Source organism: Coenobita brevimanus, chromosome 70, assembly GCF_032717465.1.
Source record: "Coenobita brevimanus isolate Jiangsu-jjx chromosome 70, ASM3271746v2, whole genome shotgun sequence".
In the NCBI taxonomy this organism is placed as follows: domain Eukaryota; kingdom Metazoa; phylum Arthropoda; class Malacostraca; order Decapoda; family Coenobitidae; genus Coenobita; species Coenobita brevimanus.
Genome location: NC_137023.1, coordinates 47,278,014 through 47,296,308, shown reverse-complemented (window position 1 = coordinate 47,296,308; position 18,295 = coordinate 47,278,014). Strand labels below are relative to the sequence as shown.

At 40.7% G+C, this 18,295-nt stretch overlaps 1 protein-coding gene across 1 annotated transcript in view; it reads right to left on the bottom strand.

Moving 5' to 3' along the window:
- Nucleotides 1-3,084: 3,084 nt before the first annotated feature.
- Nucleotides 3,085-18,295, bottom strand: part of LOC145406483 (protein O-mannosyl-transferase Tmtc1-like) — an 894,634-nt gene continuing 879,423 nt past the window's right edge. Inside the window, exons 8-12 of the mRNA XM_080277638.1 lie at nucleotides 16,509-16,656; nucleotides 14,400-14,723; nucleotides 7,223-7,307; nucleotides 5,762-5,940; nucleotides 3,085-3,492 (exon numbers count right to left, since the gene is read on the bottom strand). Coding sequence (XP_080133764.1) covers nucleotides 3,322-3,492; nucleotides 5,762-5,940; nucleotides 7,223-7,307; nucleotides 14,400-14,723; nucleotides 16,509-16,656 — 907 coding nt within the window. The 3' untranslated portion in view covers nucleotides 3,085-3,321. The remainder of the gene's footprint in view (nucleotides 3,493-5,761; nucleotides 5,941-7,222; nucleotides 7,308-14,399; nucleotides 14,724-16,508; nucleotides 16,657-18,295) is intronic.

Genomic DNA, 18,295 nt, shown 5'->3' with positions numbered 1-18,295 from the left:
GCAATGTCCTTCCTTCAGCTCCCTCTCCGTGCCCCGCCACCACCTCTGACATTTACACACGTGTACAGTTGCAGACAATAACATCGTTCCACATTTTAGTCGAACTGTTAAGAAACTCTTAGATGATACTCTGAAAAGTCTAACGGATTCCAAAGACCGTGCATCACTGGGTATCGAAGGTCACTGATCACTTCTTCGTTATTTGTCAATAAAAGGGGGTAGTTATTTATGTCTGCAACTGTACATACACAGATAAGTGGCCAAAAATACAAACGTCCTCGCTGTATTTCTCAGAGCTCCATCTTAAAGCTGGGCATTAACAAGCTTCAAAATAACGAACCACTTTTAGCCTGAGCTGTGAATAAGATTTCTTGTTTATTTTTTTTATTTTCATTCATACAGCTACCAGATGTTCTACAACCAAGCCAGAGTAAACATTAAAGTGAGAAAAAAAAAGAAAGAAAAAATGCTTATCGTGCACAATGATTAAAATGCTTGATCCATACGAACCCTGAATTTCCGAAGCCTCAATTACGCATAACATGGGTTCGAAATCTCAGATTTCTTTTATGAAGGCTGAAAGAATCAAGTATTTTTCCAGTTTTCGAACAAAGAACGAATCTTAAGCAATTTTAGTAGAAGGAAAAATAATTAGGTAGTCGAATCTACTTTCATGAGCAAGAAAATGATATAAAATGCAGAAATGTTTGTAATGGAACTCGTAAATATGAAGAGAAAACTTAAAGACTTGTTAAAAATTCAATGACGGAGAACGTATTGAGGGAGAGAGGAGAGAACAATAATAGTGGACAGACTGGTAAAACAAGGTAATCGTTAAAGAAAAAAAAAAAATTGGCACTGGAAATTTTCAAGCACAGCGAGTAGAAGCAAGTAAATATATAACAATGCCAAATAAAGGGATGTGTTTGTGTGAGAGAAAAAAAAAAACATGAAAGTGATAAGGAAAAATTAAAGGCAAGTGAGTGATCACTTGAAGACACAGATGCACAAGAGAGGAATGAGCCTTCAAAAGGACTGAGGAAGATTTTCTTTTAAAAAAGGAAAAATAAATCACTCGCATACATAACAAATATTTAACTTTGTTCCATCTCTCTGTCTAAATCGTTGTTCAACATCATCACAAGCGCAGAAATTCGCCAGTATAGCTGATAATATAAACCAATTCCATTTCACTCGAATGCATTCTCATTACAAATATGTCTTCTCACTCTCCTCCAGTACCCACGGATCAAACGCACTGGCTTGAACGTATCATCACTCATCCGTTCCAGTGCACTTGAATGAAGCCTCTGCTGTTCTTGATTTTCATCCTTGCAGACACGCGTGATTACTGTTTTTCCTGCAGCGTGGGCTATGCTAGGTTAAATGTTTCTAATCAATTAATCTCTAGAATATCATCTCTTGACAGATGACGTTATATTCCATTCAGAGTTCTCACCGACACAGACCTCATCATAAAGCAACACAGCAAAATCACTTTTCAACACCGGTACATTGAGACAACACAGTTTTTTTACGTATTTCATCATCCGTAAATGTTTATATGCATATACATGTTGGTCCTCAAGTGAGTAGTACACCTTTCCTTCAACACACACGTACGCACAAGGGAATTATCTGGGAACTGGGGGATAAGAGGATGAGGGGACTACTTCAGATCCGCCAAAGGTCCGCCGCCGCCTTCACCTCAGGTTAGCACTTTGGCTGCAGTCAGTGAGCTGATTAAAAGTGTCCTTTCAGACTAGATTAAGAGAAGTTCTTTATTCTCACACAAATATTACATGTGATAATTTCTAACGTTTTCATGCCCAATGGGTCTCCTGAACTTTGTGAATGTCTGACATCATATGTCTACATTCCACTGTGCTGTGAAACGATCAAATGGAAGAAATTATACTCCCATTACAGAAATGTTATGGGTAAAATTCTTCTATCTGACGTTAGCTGAACAGAATGCTAACACATGCAAGTCTCAGCAGCCAAAAGACTAAATGGTGTGGGACAGTGGAACATTCCCTGGCGGGCCGCTGTCTATCATGTTTGAGCTCCTGATATCTTGAGGGGATTGTTGGAACGCCATGCGCCCCGTCGTGTCAACAAGGTTCATATTCTCGTCGGCTTAGGAGACTTTCGAACAACTCTTCCTTTCCAAGTTATTTTGAATACTAAGCTTTCATAATCATTTTCATCTACTTCTATTCCATATCAGCATAGACTGATGTCTAGTATATACCTTTTCCTCACTTTTTTCCATATTAAGAGTACATCTGAACAGTCTCTTGTATCTTTGCACCTCATTTTCTTCTGATTTAAATTTTGCATATTAAACTCTATATTTTATTTATATTAATTTCTTTTCATTATCAAAAGGGATTGCATGAATACTATTAAAGCAGTAATTAATGCTGTATATACAAAAATGTACTGGTAAGGAAGAGGTGCTGGGGAGCTACCATAACTGACGACATTATGACACCAAATACCACATTTTTATCTCAGTACCAGGCTTTCCAGCACCTACTCCTTTGAAACGTATCTTGCAGATTACGCTTTAAAAGCTCTTATATCAAATGCGTCTTTCATATTGACATACTTTACAATTTAGTCACTCTTGCTAAGCAATTTTCATATCTTGCATCTTATTTTTGTCTCTTTATGAATGGCATGATGTGCAACAGTAACAAAGAAGATACTGTCATACAGTATGAAGATGTCAGAGAGTCTCCTATGCTAACAAAAATACGGTTCCAAGTCTACAACCATCTCGAAATGATTATAAACAAAATATAACATTATAATAGTAAGGCTAGATTCGTGGATATTGGCTTTCCTAACATCCCTTTGCCTGATCCAGGGCCGGTCTTAGAGGGGGGCACGGGGGGCAATGCCCCACCAAATTTTTCGATTGCCCCCCCAAATGCAAATTATCAGTATATGATATGCCCCCTAGCTACGCCTTTGTGCCCCATCAATATGTGTAGCTGCCCCTCCAAGTGGAGCAGTCTAGAACCGGCACTGGCCTGATCCCTAAACACTGACGTCGAGTTGACAGTTTTGTTTAAATAGAGGAATGCAGTGATGGTTCTGCTTAAACATTTCATTCGTTTCCTCTTACTGGAAACATATTTAGTACAGGCATTGCATCTCTTCACCGGGTCTTGAAACTCCCTGAAATTTGTGTTGCAGGAATCTAGGGACCGCCACAGAGCTCTTGGGAGCAGCCTTAACCAGCGTGAAATCAGAATACAATGATAATGATGAAACTGGAATGATGTGCTGTGGGGAGGAAAGACAGACGCACTAGGCAAGCCCGCCTCTCTTGGTGACGAGCGCTGACAGTCTCTGTAGGTTGGTGGTGGTCTGTGGGTCTCCAGGGGCCAGGGCCAGTGCCTCATCATAGTGTTTTCTTGCCTCCTCCAGCTTCCCGTTTAGGTGCAAGATGGCACCCAGATTACGGTGGCTGGCTACATCCTGGGGAAAGGGGGTAGGAAAATTTAAATATGTTGTTTTGTATTCACCTTTAGGAGGGAAAGAGAGTGAGGATAATGATGATGGTTAGTGCTCTGGCCCAGATGAACAGTATCTTTTGGCATATGCCAGATGATATCATTAACCCTTTGATGGTCCAGGACATAAATTAATGCAGTTCCCGATCCATCCCCTGATGGATGAAACATAAATTTATGCCATGCATGCACACATTGTCTTTTTGAATTTGGGTGAAATGATCATATTTTAACTTCAAGCACACCAAGATATACGAAAAAGATAACTAAAATAGGTATGGTGGCAAAACTACGAGAGCCAGGCAAGAATATCAGAAGAGAAGCTCCATAAGGCTTACTGAATGTTTGTTATTCATACAAATACTATCTATTTTTATCTATTGCCAGACGCCTTAATCCCTTAAACAGGGTGGCCACAAACAAATCGCCTCCACGTTACCCTGTCCTCCGCCATTTCACTGCCCTGCTCCAAATTCACACACCCCTCTCTCATATACCTCTCCACTCCATCCCTCCATCTCATCCTTGGCCTTCCCCTCCCTCTCTCCCCCTCCACCTCACACTCTCCTCGTCAGTCTCTCACTCTCCATCCTCTCCACATGGCCAAACCACCTTAATGTGTTTCTCCTAACGCTTCCTATCACATCCACATCCACACCACAACGCTCCTTCACATCCTCATTTGTCAGTCTGTCTCTCCATGTGACTCCACAGGCTCCTCTCAAATAACTCATTTCCACTGCTCTCAATCTTGACTTGTGTCCCTCCAACACCGTCCAAGCTTCACTTCCATACGTTAGAGTTGGTATCACAATACTGTCATGTAGTAACTTTTTCACTTCCATGCTCACTTCCCTGTTTATCACTGCCTTCAAGGAACCAGCAACCTTTCTTCCTTGTTGTACCCTTTCAAGCACTTCACCCTCCAAACTTCCATCCTTACTCATCACACTACCCAAGTACTTAAACGTACTCACATTTTCCATTTCCTCATCATCCAACCTCACTGTACATTCACTGACTTCACCTCTCTCGAAGACCATAACTTTACTCTTCCCAACATTCACCTTTAGATTCCGTTTCTTACACACTCACTCTGATTCATCCACCAAGCCTTGCAGCTCCACTTCGTCTTCACTTAACAACACAGTATCATCCGCAAACAACAGGACAGGGAGTTTCCAAACACTGCCCTCTCTCATTAGGGCAACTCCAACATCCACTGCCCTACCTTGTATCTCTTTTTTAAATACAAATACACTCTACTAAATATTTGCTATTCACACAATATTTAAAGAAACACAAACGAGTATATACATGTGTGTTAAACCACAGCAAAATTGGAGCTAGACTAGGAAAATAGGTAAGGATAGCAGAGAGGCACCATATAACTGACCAAATGTCTGTTGTTCACACACACACACACACACACACACACACACACACACACAATGTAAATAAATAATCAGACAGCAATATACAGAGATAGATAGCCAAACTGATACATGAAGGTAGACAAAGACTGGCAGATAAAAAGATAGATGAACAGATTGATACACATAGACGAATATGTATAGAACTGTAGTAGGCCTGGGAGCTATACTACGAGCGCAAATGAATTATAGCAGATGAGAATCTATGTGTTTTATGTCTACGTAGTACCGTCAAGACACCATACACCACAGGTCATCTCATACACTAAAGTATTTAAGTATACAGTATAAACAACAGTTGCAACTCTAATCATTCCTATTTATATATACGAATTAAATTATAAATTAATGAATTGCCATTCTTACATTCGCCGTTCAGTGCGAACTGTCCTCAAAAGGGGACGGGATTGGGCATTTCCTAAAAAGTATTAATCTCTCTGCTATGACACGTTTTCACAAGGCATTTCTGGCAGCCTGTACTATGTCTTTCAATCTTTTGCCTAATTTCTCAAATTTTCCACATTTTCTTATGGCACAAAGAATGTGTTTATGTTTAATGAATGGCCAGACACGCGTTGACGCTCCTTTAACTTGTGTGGTGGTCGGAATCGGCTATTTTCAAGCCACCAGGGTACTAGTGAGCTAAAACATGCTAGAAGGGCAAAAAACGGTCAAAAATTTCTTTAACTCATTACACGCAGAAACATCTATGGCTGTCCATCTCTCTCTCTCTCTCTCTCTCTCTCTACCTACCTACCTACCTACCGACCTACCTACCAACAAGCATACCCCCCTACTTACCTTGGGCTGCAGCTGTACGGCGCGTCTATAGAAGGTCTCAGCGTGTTGGTTTCTGCCTGCCAGTCTGAGGGCGGTGGCAGCGTTAAAAGCAGCCGTATGGTCGGTGGCGTCCAGGAGAGCCGCCCTTAGCCACGCACCCACAGCCTCCTCTACGCGGTCTTGTTCCAATAGTAGTTGACCTGAGGGGGACGGGAGAAAAAGTAGCAACAAGGAAGGAGGCGTCAAAAATGAAGGAAACGTGCCGAAGTGGGGACGGGAAGGATAGTAAATGTGATGAAGTGTCCAAAGGGGAGGGGGCAAATGTATGGAAGTGTGGAATGGAGGAAAAGGAGAAAATGTAAGGGAAAGTGTCAGCAAGGGTGAATGAGGTGAGAGTAAAAGTGAGCAAAACGTTAAAAAAAAAAAAAAAAAAAATTGAGGAGCTGAGAAAATATATATAGGTCAGGGGAGGTGTGACTACGGGTATATGACCGTTTCATGTTCATTAACCTACTAGTGCGCAAAGTTCCTGTGTGGGGCATTTCGATGGAAGGCTACTTTGCGTACATCACTCCGCCTATCGGCTCATAGTCGTGAAGCTAATTAGATCCATATTCTGGGGCTCCCCGCTTTATTAAATTTAGAAATGCCTAATTCAGGCTTCCTTTTTGGACGCTGAGAGGTAATGGATTAAATACATCCAACAGGGAAATATTGCTTGCTGGGAAGATACAACAGTTTCGGCCACATACGGATCTTTCTGAAGAGACTAGTTTAGGTCAACACTGCCGAATCCTCTCAATAAATAACGTTTCCATATAGGGGTATAATTTTGCTACGGAAAGTTTCATGGCAACAACGAATTCAACACATGTTATTTCATATATTACCGTATTTTCAAGCACCCCTATTCACAGTGACATCCCACAAGAACTGCCTTTCTCAGAGAAAGATGAGTTTGCCTTGTTAGACAGTCTACACTTTACTCATTATCCTTCTATATCTCAATACCAATACACAATACACATCATAAGCAATACATTCTGCGTTTATGGAAATACAGCCCCTTACACCACAGCACACATCTGCATTTACCGGTGTCTCTGCTAACACTGGCCCTAAGATAATGCAAATCACGAAAATATTAATTCATTTTTCAATAATTCATTGTGGACTTACCAAAGTCTTTTTGGGGGTGGCCATCATTATTTTAGCATCAGTGCTACCGGCTGCGTGAGTCATAGTATTTATGTTCCTGTCTGCAATATACGTGGTTTTGATGTCCCTGGTTATAAGATTATACTTGCAGAAATTGTGATAATGTTCGTCCCTCTATTTAAAATACTGTTCTGGACTTACCGAGGTGACTGTGGACAGTTATCCGATTCTAACGACCCTGTTTATAATGTCCCTTTTCATTACTTCATCTTATCTTCTACATAAATCAGTTAATTATTCATGTTCATCAGTATCAAGACTTACCGAGGTGTTTGTGGGCGTGTGGGTCGTTTGGTGCCAGTGCTACCGCCCGTCTTAGCCACTGCTCCACTTCCTCCGCCCGGCTACCCTGTGGAGGAGAAGAGGAGGAGGTTAGAGGAGTAGGGGAAGAAGTCTGAGAAATGGGACAATTCAGTCAGCATGGTGCTACCCTTTCTTGTACACCTACAGTACAAAACAATATTCATTGCCCCTGGGTGCAATGAACACTGAAGTGATTTGTAAAAGTGAAACCGTGTTCAACTGGTACTGGTAATAGTAGTTCAGAATCCTTGGTCCCTGTGCCATATTGTATCACACAACAAAGGTAACGAGTATTTTTTTAGTGGATGTACAGTCGCGCTATGACACGATTTAAAGAAAGTCCATTAATTTTCAGTGGACTTTTTGACCTCATTTAATAGTGTGACTTTACAAGAGACACTAAAATGCTAACCCCTTCACTAGAATTATACGGTACATATATTTTTCAGTTGGTTTTTGCTACTATACGACGTTATTATTCAGCTGAAGGGAGATTTCATTTGAATTAAAGGGGTTAGTCGCTTTACTATCCTCTTCACTAATGAACATCAACCCTAAAGTGGGGGAAAAAAAAGGAAGAATCGCCTGCATAACCAAAAAAAAGCAAATCATTGTATGGAACTGCGTTGTTTCTATGGGTAGAAAAAAAAATACCCATACATTTTATTTTATTTTATTTTTATTTTATTTACGAATTAAGAGTAATTAACTTTTCCGTGTTTTTTTCTTTTGTTGCACACGAGTTTTAGCTTCCAGGCTCAAGACCCATTTGTAATTCAACACCTTTGATCTACTTATTTGCATATTAAGGACAAATTTCCCTTGGTGTCTGTGAGTGATCCCTCTGTCCCTACCTCTTTGCATCTCTCTCTCTCTCTCTCTCTCTCTCTCTCTCTCTCTCTCTCTCTCTCTCTCTCTCTCTCTCTCTCTCTCTCTCTCTCGACCTTTATATTTACTTCTTGCATCTGTTTTTAAGGTCATCCTCTGAAGTTATCATCTTTCGCTAGTAACAATTTCTTTTCCAGCCACAAACTACTCTTTCTTTATTTAGAGTTTCGTTTCATTTAGAAACAGTATCTTTTCTTACTTGTCATTTTTATTGCTTCGTCTTGCATCTCATATCCATCGTTTGCACATACCATTTCATTTCACTTTCTGTATTGAACGTTGTTCTTTAAACTTCATGTCTTTCTTTATCTTATGTATGGTAATTTTAATGTTTCTACTCCCGGTTTTTCAAAAATCATATCTGCATCTCTCCTCTCAGTCTATCATGTCTACTTCTTTCGTGAAGCCTCCGTAGTCCTCAGTTTATTGCCTTATCAGTTTTCACTTGGCTTTGCGTTGAATTCACCTTGATGCAGACATTTAGCAAAGTGAAGAAGTATGTTTTTACTGTACATGAATTCTCCCATGTATGCACTCTACTGTGATTCCTTGGAAAAAGAACGTTTCCACATCCACTTTTCACTCTAAACATTATAGATTCCTCCCCCGCCCCTCACAAGTTTACATGTACCAAACAAGAATGAGTGTGAGTCAGTATATATAATTATATTTTTTAAATAAAAAAAGTGTGACTCGCGGCCGTATGGATCAGCTACTCTTCCACCCTTCAGGATCCAATAAACTCCACTGGAACGTGTGTAGTTTTTACCGGCCTCCCATGTACGAGTACAAAGGTGTGCGCAAGCTGGCTGCTGTGATTCATGTATACACACATACAGTATATCACTGTTATAGGCAGAGTTATACATATACATACATACATCTCGTCATATCCTATTCCCTGTCTACCCTTCCTTTACTCCTTGGCATGCCTCTGAGGAACCATATCTACCCTCTCCTTCAGCCCCTTTCACCCACCTTGTTTGTTTAGTCTTCCCCTTCAGATAACGCAGGGCCGCCACCAATTACACTTCAAACAGCTTGGTAGAAAGGGGGCCTGTGTGTTGCTATGTGACCCTCCCTCCCCCTTATGTCCCCCATCTTCTAATCTATGGCCTCTGAAGACAAGAAACTGACCATTCTCCCTTTCTTCCCTTAACCTGTGACCCTTAGTCTTCTTTATATTCCTCTACTCTCCATGCTTCAGTGTTCTTTTCTAACTGGGGATTCGTTTACTCGTGTTCCACATACTGTACTTTCCCCTTTCGTCTGTTTTCTATTGCCTTTTCTTCCACCTCTATATTTTCTTCATGACTCTCTTAACTGAGGTTCCTTTCACTCTTTTTCTACTTCTCATGCAAATTACATACTTTGTTTCCATAATCGTTCTCCTCTTTCTCCTCTCTCCTTTCTTCATCCGTCTCCCTTGCTTTTCATCTCTGATCCTTGAAGGCGGAACAATAACCATTCCCCTCCTCCTCCTCCATCATCCTTCTCCCTTCCTTCTTCTCTCTCTTTTTTTCTCATATCTGTGGGGCTTGCTTTTACAGTACTTTCTCCCTCATTTTCCCTCACTCCTCTGTCCTCTGTGACCTGCTCCCCTACATTGTTTCTCATCCAGCCTCTACTACCATTTTCCTTTATTTGATTTTCCCTCTCTCTCCGACCTCTGTTTCACCTTTCATTTCATGTTTCCCGATCGCTGTCTTTTACTTTCTCCTTTTTTCTTTACCTTCTCAATATTCTATTAACGTCCCTCCTGAATTTTCTGTGCATACATACTTCTCTTTTTCATGTTGTTATGGCTGTCAGTTTCTATGCAACTTGCAATAACATCTACTATGGATATGCAGCAGCCAACTTCTCCCTTCCTTTCTGAGTGTACTAAATTTGCCTCTATGCTCCTACAACAATTCTAAATATTTTTCGCAGTCTCTTCGCCCTTACGAATTCTTCCATACAAACATTTTTTTTTTTCAATAACTATTTTTTTTCTCTCCACTGATTTTCGCATGTGCTCAGTTTGTTTTTATGATCCATTTTATCGAATATTGCTATCATACCCTGCACTGTAACGGACTTTATTCAGTAACTTCTCTTCCTTCTCTCTCCCATTGCAATTGGTGAGTCTGGATTCTCTGTTTTGTTTATGTTTGGCTCACATTTCTGTTATCTGACTTCTATTCTTAGTTCTCTGTACCCTCTCTAACCTTCTCCATTCATCCCTTTTGCCCTCTCTCTTCCCCCTCTACGTTCTCTTATGATTTTTGCCTTCCTTTCTTTCCCTCACTTCCTCTCCCGCTTTTTATATCCATTCTCTCCCCTCCAGTTTCTCTTTTCATTTTCTCCTTCCTCCCCTTATTTCCTTAGTTCTCATGCCCTTCTCTCTTCTTTCCGCTTTCTTCTCTTTATCTTTTCTCATTTTCTCTCTCTCCTGACTATTATGCCCGACCCAGTTTTTCACAATTTCCCCTTTAATAATAAGTTTTCTTTTCTATTTCTTACTCTTCCTATTCTTATGCCTCTCGTGCTATTTCAAATTTTTCTACTGATCTTTATTTCTCATCTCTTTTTTTTATATGATTCCCATGCCCTTCACTCTTCCCTCTCTAAATCTTTCATTGCTATCACCCACTCTCTTTTCGTTCCGATGACCACTTCTCTTCTAAACAATCTCTGCTCATCTTCTCTCATTCTTTCTCATCTTTATTTTTATGCTCCTCTATCTTTCTGCAACATTCTCTTTTGGTCCTTTTCCCCAATCGTTCTTCCCCACTCGTCCACATAATCAAACCTATTTCAGTCACAAAAACGACCTGGATAAACCCCAGTCCGCGAAATACGAACATTGTGCTAATATCTGGAGCAACTTCATGCAGCTTCATCAGATCAGACGCATCCCCCGTGGCAAAAAGGCTGATCGAATACTGAGAACTGCATGTACGTATTTCATCCCAACGAAGGTCACAAAATTTCTTCAAATTCAGAGAAAAACGCACGGCAGATGCGTTAACCTCCTTCTTCCTCCCTTAATTCCATCAGTCTGAGAATATATATATATATATATATATATATATATATATATATATATATATATATATATATATATATATATATATATATGGCCATGTGCAGAGGATGGAGGGTGAAAGACTGACGAAGAGAGTGGATGTGAGTGACGTGGAGGGGGGAAGAGGGAGGGGGAGGCCGAGGATGAGATGGATGGATGGGATGGAGAGGTATATGAGAGAGGTGTGTGTGAGTTGGGAGCGGATCAGTGAAATGGCGAGAGACAGCGACGTAGAGGCGATTTGTTTGTGGCCACCCCGAACGTGATTGAGGCGTCTGGCAATATATATATATATATATATATATATATATATATATATATATATATATATGGTGTTATTCTTACTGTCACCTGGCGATTTTGTTAGGCTTAATAGAGACTTCTCGAACTGGGGGGTTAGATACTGACTTCATTATCCTTTTCTCCCTCAGGGTCTTTCATGGCAAATCAAATCTCTTGGATGCAGCAAGGACAGAATGAAAAAAAATGACATCCTCTGCTAGAACCAGTTTGAGCTATTCATACCATGGGTTCGAATACCATACAGGCGTAACTAAAGGCCCCACGAATCAGCTTTTTGAAGCAAGCCACCTCTTTGCCTTATGTTCCGATACCACACCATGCAATCTCGCGTAATATATCGCCCGGTGTTATTTCTAACTGGTTATAAGTGCGTTGCGGGGATATCGTTATGTACTGTGTCGTGCTGCGGTGTGTTAGGCTATATTATATCACTGAGCAATAAGATCCAATGTGAGTAATGTTGCGTTTACTGGTGATGCACGGGGATTTTATGTCTCTCTCTCTCTCCCTCCCTTCCTCTCTCTCTCTCTCTCTCTCTCTCTCTCTCTCTCTCTCTCTCTCTCAAGACACTATAATCGTTCTCAATTCATTGTGCAATAAGTTACAGCGCCCTGTGTTTACGTACGCGGCAGTTTTGCAGTACGAATCTGCTGTTATGGTGCTGGGACATACAAATCATCATCATCATCATCAATTTCCCATTTGCCACTAACATTCACTATTCATTGCGCTATATTTCGTGAGAGTCTGTGTTTACGTGGTTAGTATTTTTAGACTATGACTCGGATAGCGTTATGGAACAGGGGTATAGAAATCATGATCGTCATTATCATATTTCACACTGTCAAAATTAATGTCTTCTTTTTACAATGTTGTGTGCTAACGTAAATTTTGCTATACAACTCTGTCATACAATGGTACCAAGAAATACATCTCCTCCTCCTCCTTGTCGTCATCGTAGTAGTCGTCATATATTTTCTCTAATTCTCATGTGCCATATTTTCCTGTGCTCTGTGTTGAGTTAGTGTGCATTTTTGGAATACACTTCTCCCACAGTACGAAGGAATACATGAAGTAGAAAATGGCGTTTACGAAATTAATTGTTATACGGTTATTCTGCAAATCTTTGATGTTATACAAGTTGTATAATCCATCATGCCATGAGTATTTAACAAACTAGCAGCGGCAGCAAAGAAATGTTCTGAACTTTTTGTCATGTGTACTAAATTTAACATGCAGTTACCACGCACAGAGTACAACACATTCTCTCTCCCAGCTACAGCATTCCACTTTAAACTTCTACAAATCAAGATCATACATGTGTAATTATTAATTATAATCATGATCATCCTCTCCCTCCTTTCTTCCCTCTGGCTGATTGTTCTTTGTATCTAAGCTGATTTTAGGCTAGTTTATATTAATTTAAGTTTATACAAAGTGTTCATCATTATGATTGAATGTATCTATAACTAGAGAATAATTTACTTTATTTGACCCTGAGTTCATAATACTCAGGTATTGTCCAGGCACGTCAAGCTGATGGAATCATTATTTATGATATTAGTTTTCATGGTGTTGCAATCAGTATTTCACAGTTTCTCAATAAAGGGTAAAACACCCTCGTTGAAATTAATCGACAGTTTTTTATTGTAACGCACTTCAAAACATTATTAACCAAAAATCCAGCTGGTAGAATCTTACTGTTATGAAAACCGTAAAGTATCGAGTGTATGATGAACTCGATTAGTAGCGCTGAATATATGATATCATTTCTGACACATGAATAAATCAGTTTTCACCCAACCTCAGCATCAAAAATTATCCAAGCAACAAATGGGCCTCTGAATAAAACAACAGTTTGGCCAACGCATCAAAGCTGTCCCAAAATGATATAACGTACTTTCTACAAACAGATTATTTTCAAATGCTGTTAGTTACAAGAAACAATAATTTAAAAACGTAGTTCCTTTTTCAGCGACATTCACGTGCGTTCGTGAGAGAGAGAGAAAGAGAGAGAGAGAGAGAGAAACTGACTCTGTGAACTGACTAGTCATTCCGTATTCTGAGGCCCAGCAGTCTCTGGTCTCAAGGTGCACAAACAGACGGAGTAATTGAACGTCGCATCATGTCATCACTAGAATACTGTCTGCCCACAGCACCTCTGAAGACTTGGATATCTCATGCAGGGTGATATATCAACAGCAGCAAGGGGTTTCATAGCATGCCAGTGGGCTTATAAAAGTACTAAGAATAATTACATCAAAATGACACTTTCCGTGGCTACACTGGGAATCGGTTAACTTCACCTGCAGTACTGACACAATCTCTGAGGCATAAGACGTCAATCGCTTCAGATTTTTGGGTTCGAACGTTTGCTGAACAATTTTGGGCAATAAAAAGCACCAAATATCTAATTACATGGTACAGTCTTAGTAAAGGCCAATTACTTTTCTTCAAAATACTTATGCTTTGTGGATCATTTTAACTGATATCACAATACTGTCTTTTTTACACAAACTGCCTCCTACATCCATAATATACATAGTAAAAATACAGCGACACTTCAGTGTATAATAATGAGCTGAAAGTATAATACACCAAGAGTTTTATATGCGATGATGAAATACATCAGCAAGATAGACAAAATCTGTATCGTCGCATTCACGGAACAGAACCACATGCATGAGTAGAAAAATAGTTACTATTACTTTTAAGGGGGAATAATGAGTATACTACACTTTATTTTTGGAGTAACGACCATTATCGACTAAAAAAATGAAAAGCCTCGTTGCAAGTCTATTGTCATGCCTGTTTCCGGACAGACAATAAAAATCTCATTGCTAGGATAGATTTCATCACAGAATACTGCTGACTTACATTGGCCTGTAGCATCCTGGAGAAGGTGAGGTGTGCCGGTGCATGGTGAGGGTGATCGGCTAGGGCACGTGAGAGAGCAGCCTGTGCTTCGGCGTGCTCTCCGGCCTCTAGGTGTGCCTCTGCCGCCAGTGTGTGCAGGGAGTGTGCACCGTAGCCGTCCGGGGCTGTTTGCAGGGCCAGCGACACCTCCTGCAGAGCCGCATGGGGTCGACCCGCCAGCACGTGCGCCCGGGCCAATCGCTGTCGGCACGTGGTGACTGCCCAGGCGTGGCTCCATCCGTCGCGTGCTGGCGCTGACCCCGTCCCTCGGCACGCCTCCAGCACCTGTAGCCACACACAACATTATAAGCTCTCTGTGATCTGTAATTCTGTGTAACTGTTCCGGTAACACTCTCACTCTGTCTCTCTGTTTGCCTGCCTGTCTCTGTCTGTCATCCCATCTTCCTGTCTGCTTATCCTTCTATCTATCTATCAGTCTATAACTGTTTATTTATCTATCTGTCTATCTATCTATCTATCTATCTATACATTATATAAATGTATATATATATATATATATATATATATATATATATATATATATATATATATATATATATATATATATATCTATCTATCTATATATATATATATATATATGCCTCAAGGCAAGAAGCTTAGTATGGTACACTCTGATTAACTACCACTATGTTTTCGCAGTCCAAAAGATGTAATAAGCAAAGGACGTTCTTAGTACCAAGATAAGACCACGAAGGCGTTCATGAAGTCCTACCCTACAGTTTTGGTTACTAGGTCATTTACACGGTCTTGCAGTTGAGTCAAAACGTATGAGGTCTTACTAAATCAACAAGTACTATTATACTTGGATATGACAGGCTGGACTTCGCTTTAACAGTCCGGGACCATAGGGCTGTAAGGTGTTAATGACCACAGTCGTACCACCGACTTATTTTTCCTGCATGTGCCTCTCCCAGTTGTCTCTGCACAAGACTGCTGGCTTGAATTTGGTTTCCCTCCTTGTCCCTGTTCACCTAACAATATAAATGGGGAATTGAATGTAGATTTCACTGCTCTTGTGGATAATTGGGGCATAGCATAAATCTAACCCTTCTTCCCTTTTACCAAGCTCTCCCCACTCCGACCTTCCTGACGCTGATGGCCTTGGGGTCCTTGCCTCTAAAGCTCGACCCTGTTGGTTTATATACTTGCTCCCCTTTGTCTACTGTACCTGTTCCCAACCGATAAGAATGCTCGACCAAGTCTGTCTCCCTCTTGTCCTTCTTTACCGAGAGGGACAAATCGAGACATGAATGTATTTATAACTGTCCTAGTTACCATACCCACTCTCCAGACGGTGGATGAGGTGGCGGGAGTTAGGAGAGAAGTTGCCTGTCGGATGGTACAGTGGGTATAGTGGTAGACTGGAACAACTAAAACAATGCCTGTTTTAACGACCCTTGTACAGCTGATAGCCATGAATCTAACCTAACTCTTCTTATCCCTTTTCTCCACTCTGACCTTTCTGACACTGATGTGATGGCCCTGAACCCCCAACTACTGATTATTTAACACCATTCACGTGTAACTTCTAACCCGGTGAACCCATACCTTTCTCAAATTCTCCAAACCGATAAGAATGTTGGACAAAGTTTAGTTCCCCCTTTCCAATGTTGTAAAATAGACTAATCTAGTGGTAGATTGGATGTTGCCATAAACTGAATGCCTGACTTAATGATTCAAGAACAGTAGACAGGAAATGTAGCCCTTCTTCTTCTTCTTCTTCCTATTCCCAGTCCAGCCCAAACTGACATTCCAAAGTCCTATCCACCGATTAGTCATTTTATCAATATCTCTTGGTGGAGCCTTCCCGCTTTTATAATCTTCTCACAGAATAGTTTTGTTTGTCATAGCCTTCCATATAACAAACAGCTATGAAAGGCCAAACAGGTCTGGTGCTGTCTGCTTTTCTATGTTCCTAGCTTGGCGACCCTGTGCCTAGCCAGGAATACTGCTGGACAAGATGCAAATTGGAATGTTTTTAGAAAGACTGGCATTCAGCATAAATCTAGCCATTCTTCCCCTAGTTTTCTCCACCCCGCCTCTTCTAACCTTGATGGCCTCCGCGTCCCTGCCCAGCTGTTGTAGAGCTGCGGCCAGACCGAGGTGTGCCTGTGCCAACCAGGGTCGACTGCGCAGCGCCGCACGGTAGCTGTCCACCGCCTCCCTGGCACGACCCGTAGACGCCAACAGCAGCCCGCTTCATGGAGATAAGAGGCGATGGGGTTACACATGATAACCAGTTCAGACAGAGATGGAGGAAACGAAATAATGTTCAGCAAGAAGGAGGGAGAGATGGCAAAAGGAGGACAAGAAAGGAAGGAGATAAATGGATAAATCATTTGTAACTATTGAAAGAAAGGAGTTATGCAGGAAAAAGAAAATGAGAAGAGGTGATTCAGGAAGAAAGACATGAGAAAAAGTGATAAAAGGAGGAGATGAAAAAAGAGAATGTTAATTAGAAACGGGAAAATAAGAGGACCATGTGATAAAGACGAAAATAAGAGGACTATGTGATATGGAAGGAGAAAATAAGGGCAGGGAAATGAAAGGTCGATCAGAAAGGAGAGAAAGAAATAAGAACGGAAGAGAGGCAGACGTGATACAGGAGAGAGAGAGAGAGAGAGAGAATAATAAAAGGAGAAAATGGAAAAAAAGGGAGAAAAAGAGAGACGAGAAAAGGTGAAGCAGTAGGAGAGGAGGAGGATAAGAAGGAGGGAGACGAGATAATGGATGGGGTAAAAAAAAGTACAAGGCGTAAGAGAGATAGGACATGGTGCATTAACCTATGTGGAGAGGCATCACTAACATCTAATGTCCTCAATAAAAATACATATTAGGAAAAATGAAACTGGAGTGTGGAGGTCTCACTTATTGTTTAGAAATATCAAGCTAAGCCTGAGGATATTCTTAACAGTCGATTATATAGTTTCATTTTTTTAGACAACATTCGTGGGAGTTACGCTCTAAGTAGATGTGACTAATAAGGGTTTAAAACTTGGGACGGTTGGGGTTTATTGGTCACACACTACCGTTCAGGGAGAAGCGACTGGTCACTCTGGCCTTAATATCTGGTCGAAGTAGCTTAACCCAAGGCCCCTACCCTCTCGATGGGGCAGATTAACGCTGGACGAATGACAGATGGATGTAACGTATAGATTAGGAAAGATTTATAGGACTGTGTAACTGAATGATGTATAGTAAACTGTTCACTGATATTGAGCTTCCGATGTATTATTTACCCAACGTGATGAAGGTTGGAAAAAAAAAAAAAAGGAAGATTTACGCGTATAAATCAACTTTTATCCCAGGTTTAGTTCGCCTTTCTTGCAACAGGTGGCAGCACCAACAAGGTCCAAAATTTCCCCCTCCAATCGCTGCACTCCTGATGCCAGAGTTGAATTGAGCATGTTAGCCTCTTCAGACTGAGTTCGTAATTTTCAGCTTATGCTTTTGTTTGCAAACGGTTTTGTTCAGCATAGAGACTTTTCGAGATGGAGGGGTTAGGATATATACAGATTTCATTAACGTGTTCAATACTAAATATCTTTTTTATGTTGTACACGGTTGCCTGTTCATATGCTGGACTTGTGAGTAAAGATCAAATGAGTTAATGCGTGAGCATACAATGAACTTGCACGTATTTGACGAGAATTTATTATGATTACTTAAAAAACTACAAGGCCAGCAAAATCATCTAAAGCAATTGTACAATATTTTAGTTGATCAAAGGACAAGTGGGCGTAATCTCTCTCTCTCTCTCTCTCTCTCTCTCTCTCTCTCTCTCTCTCACACACACACACACACACACACACACACACACACACATATATATATAT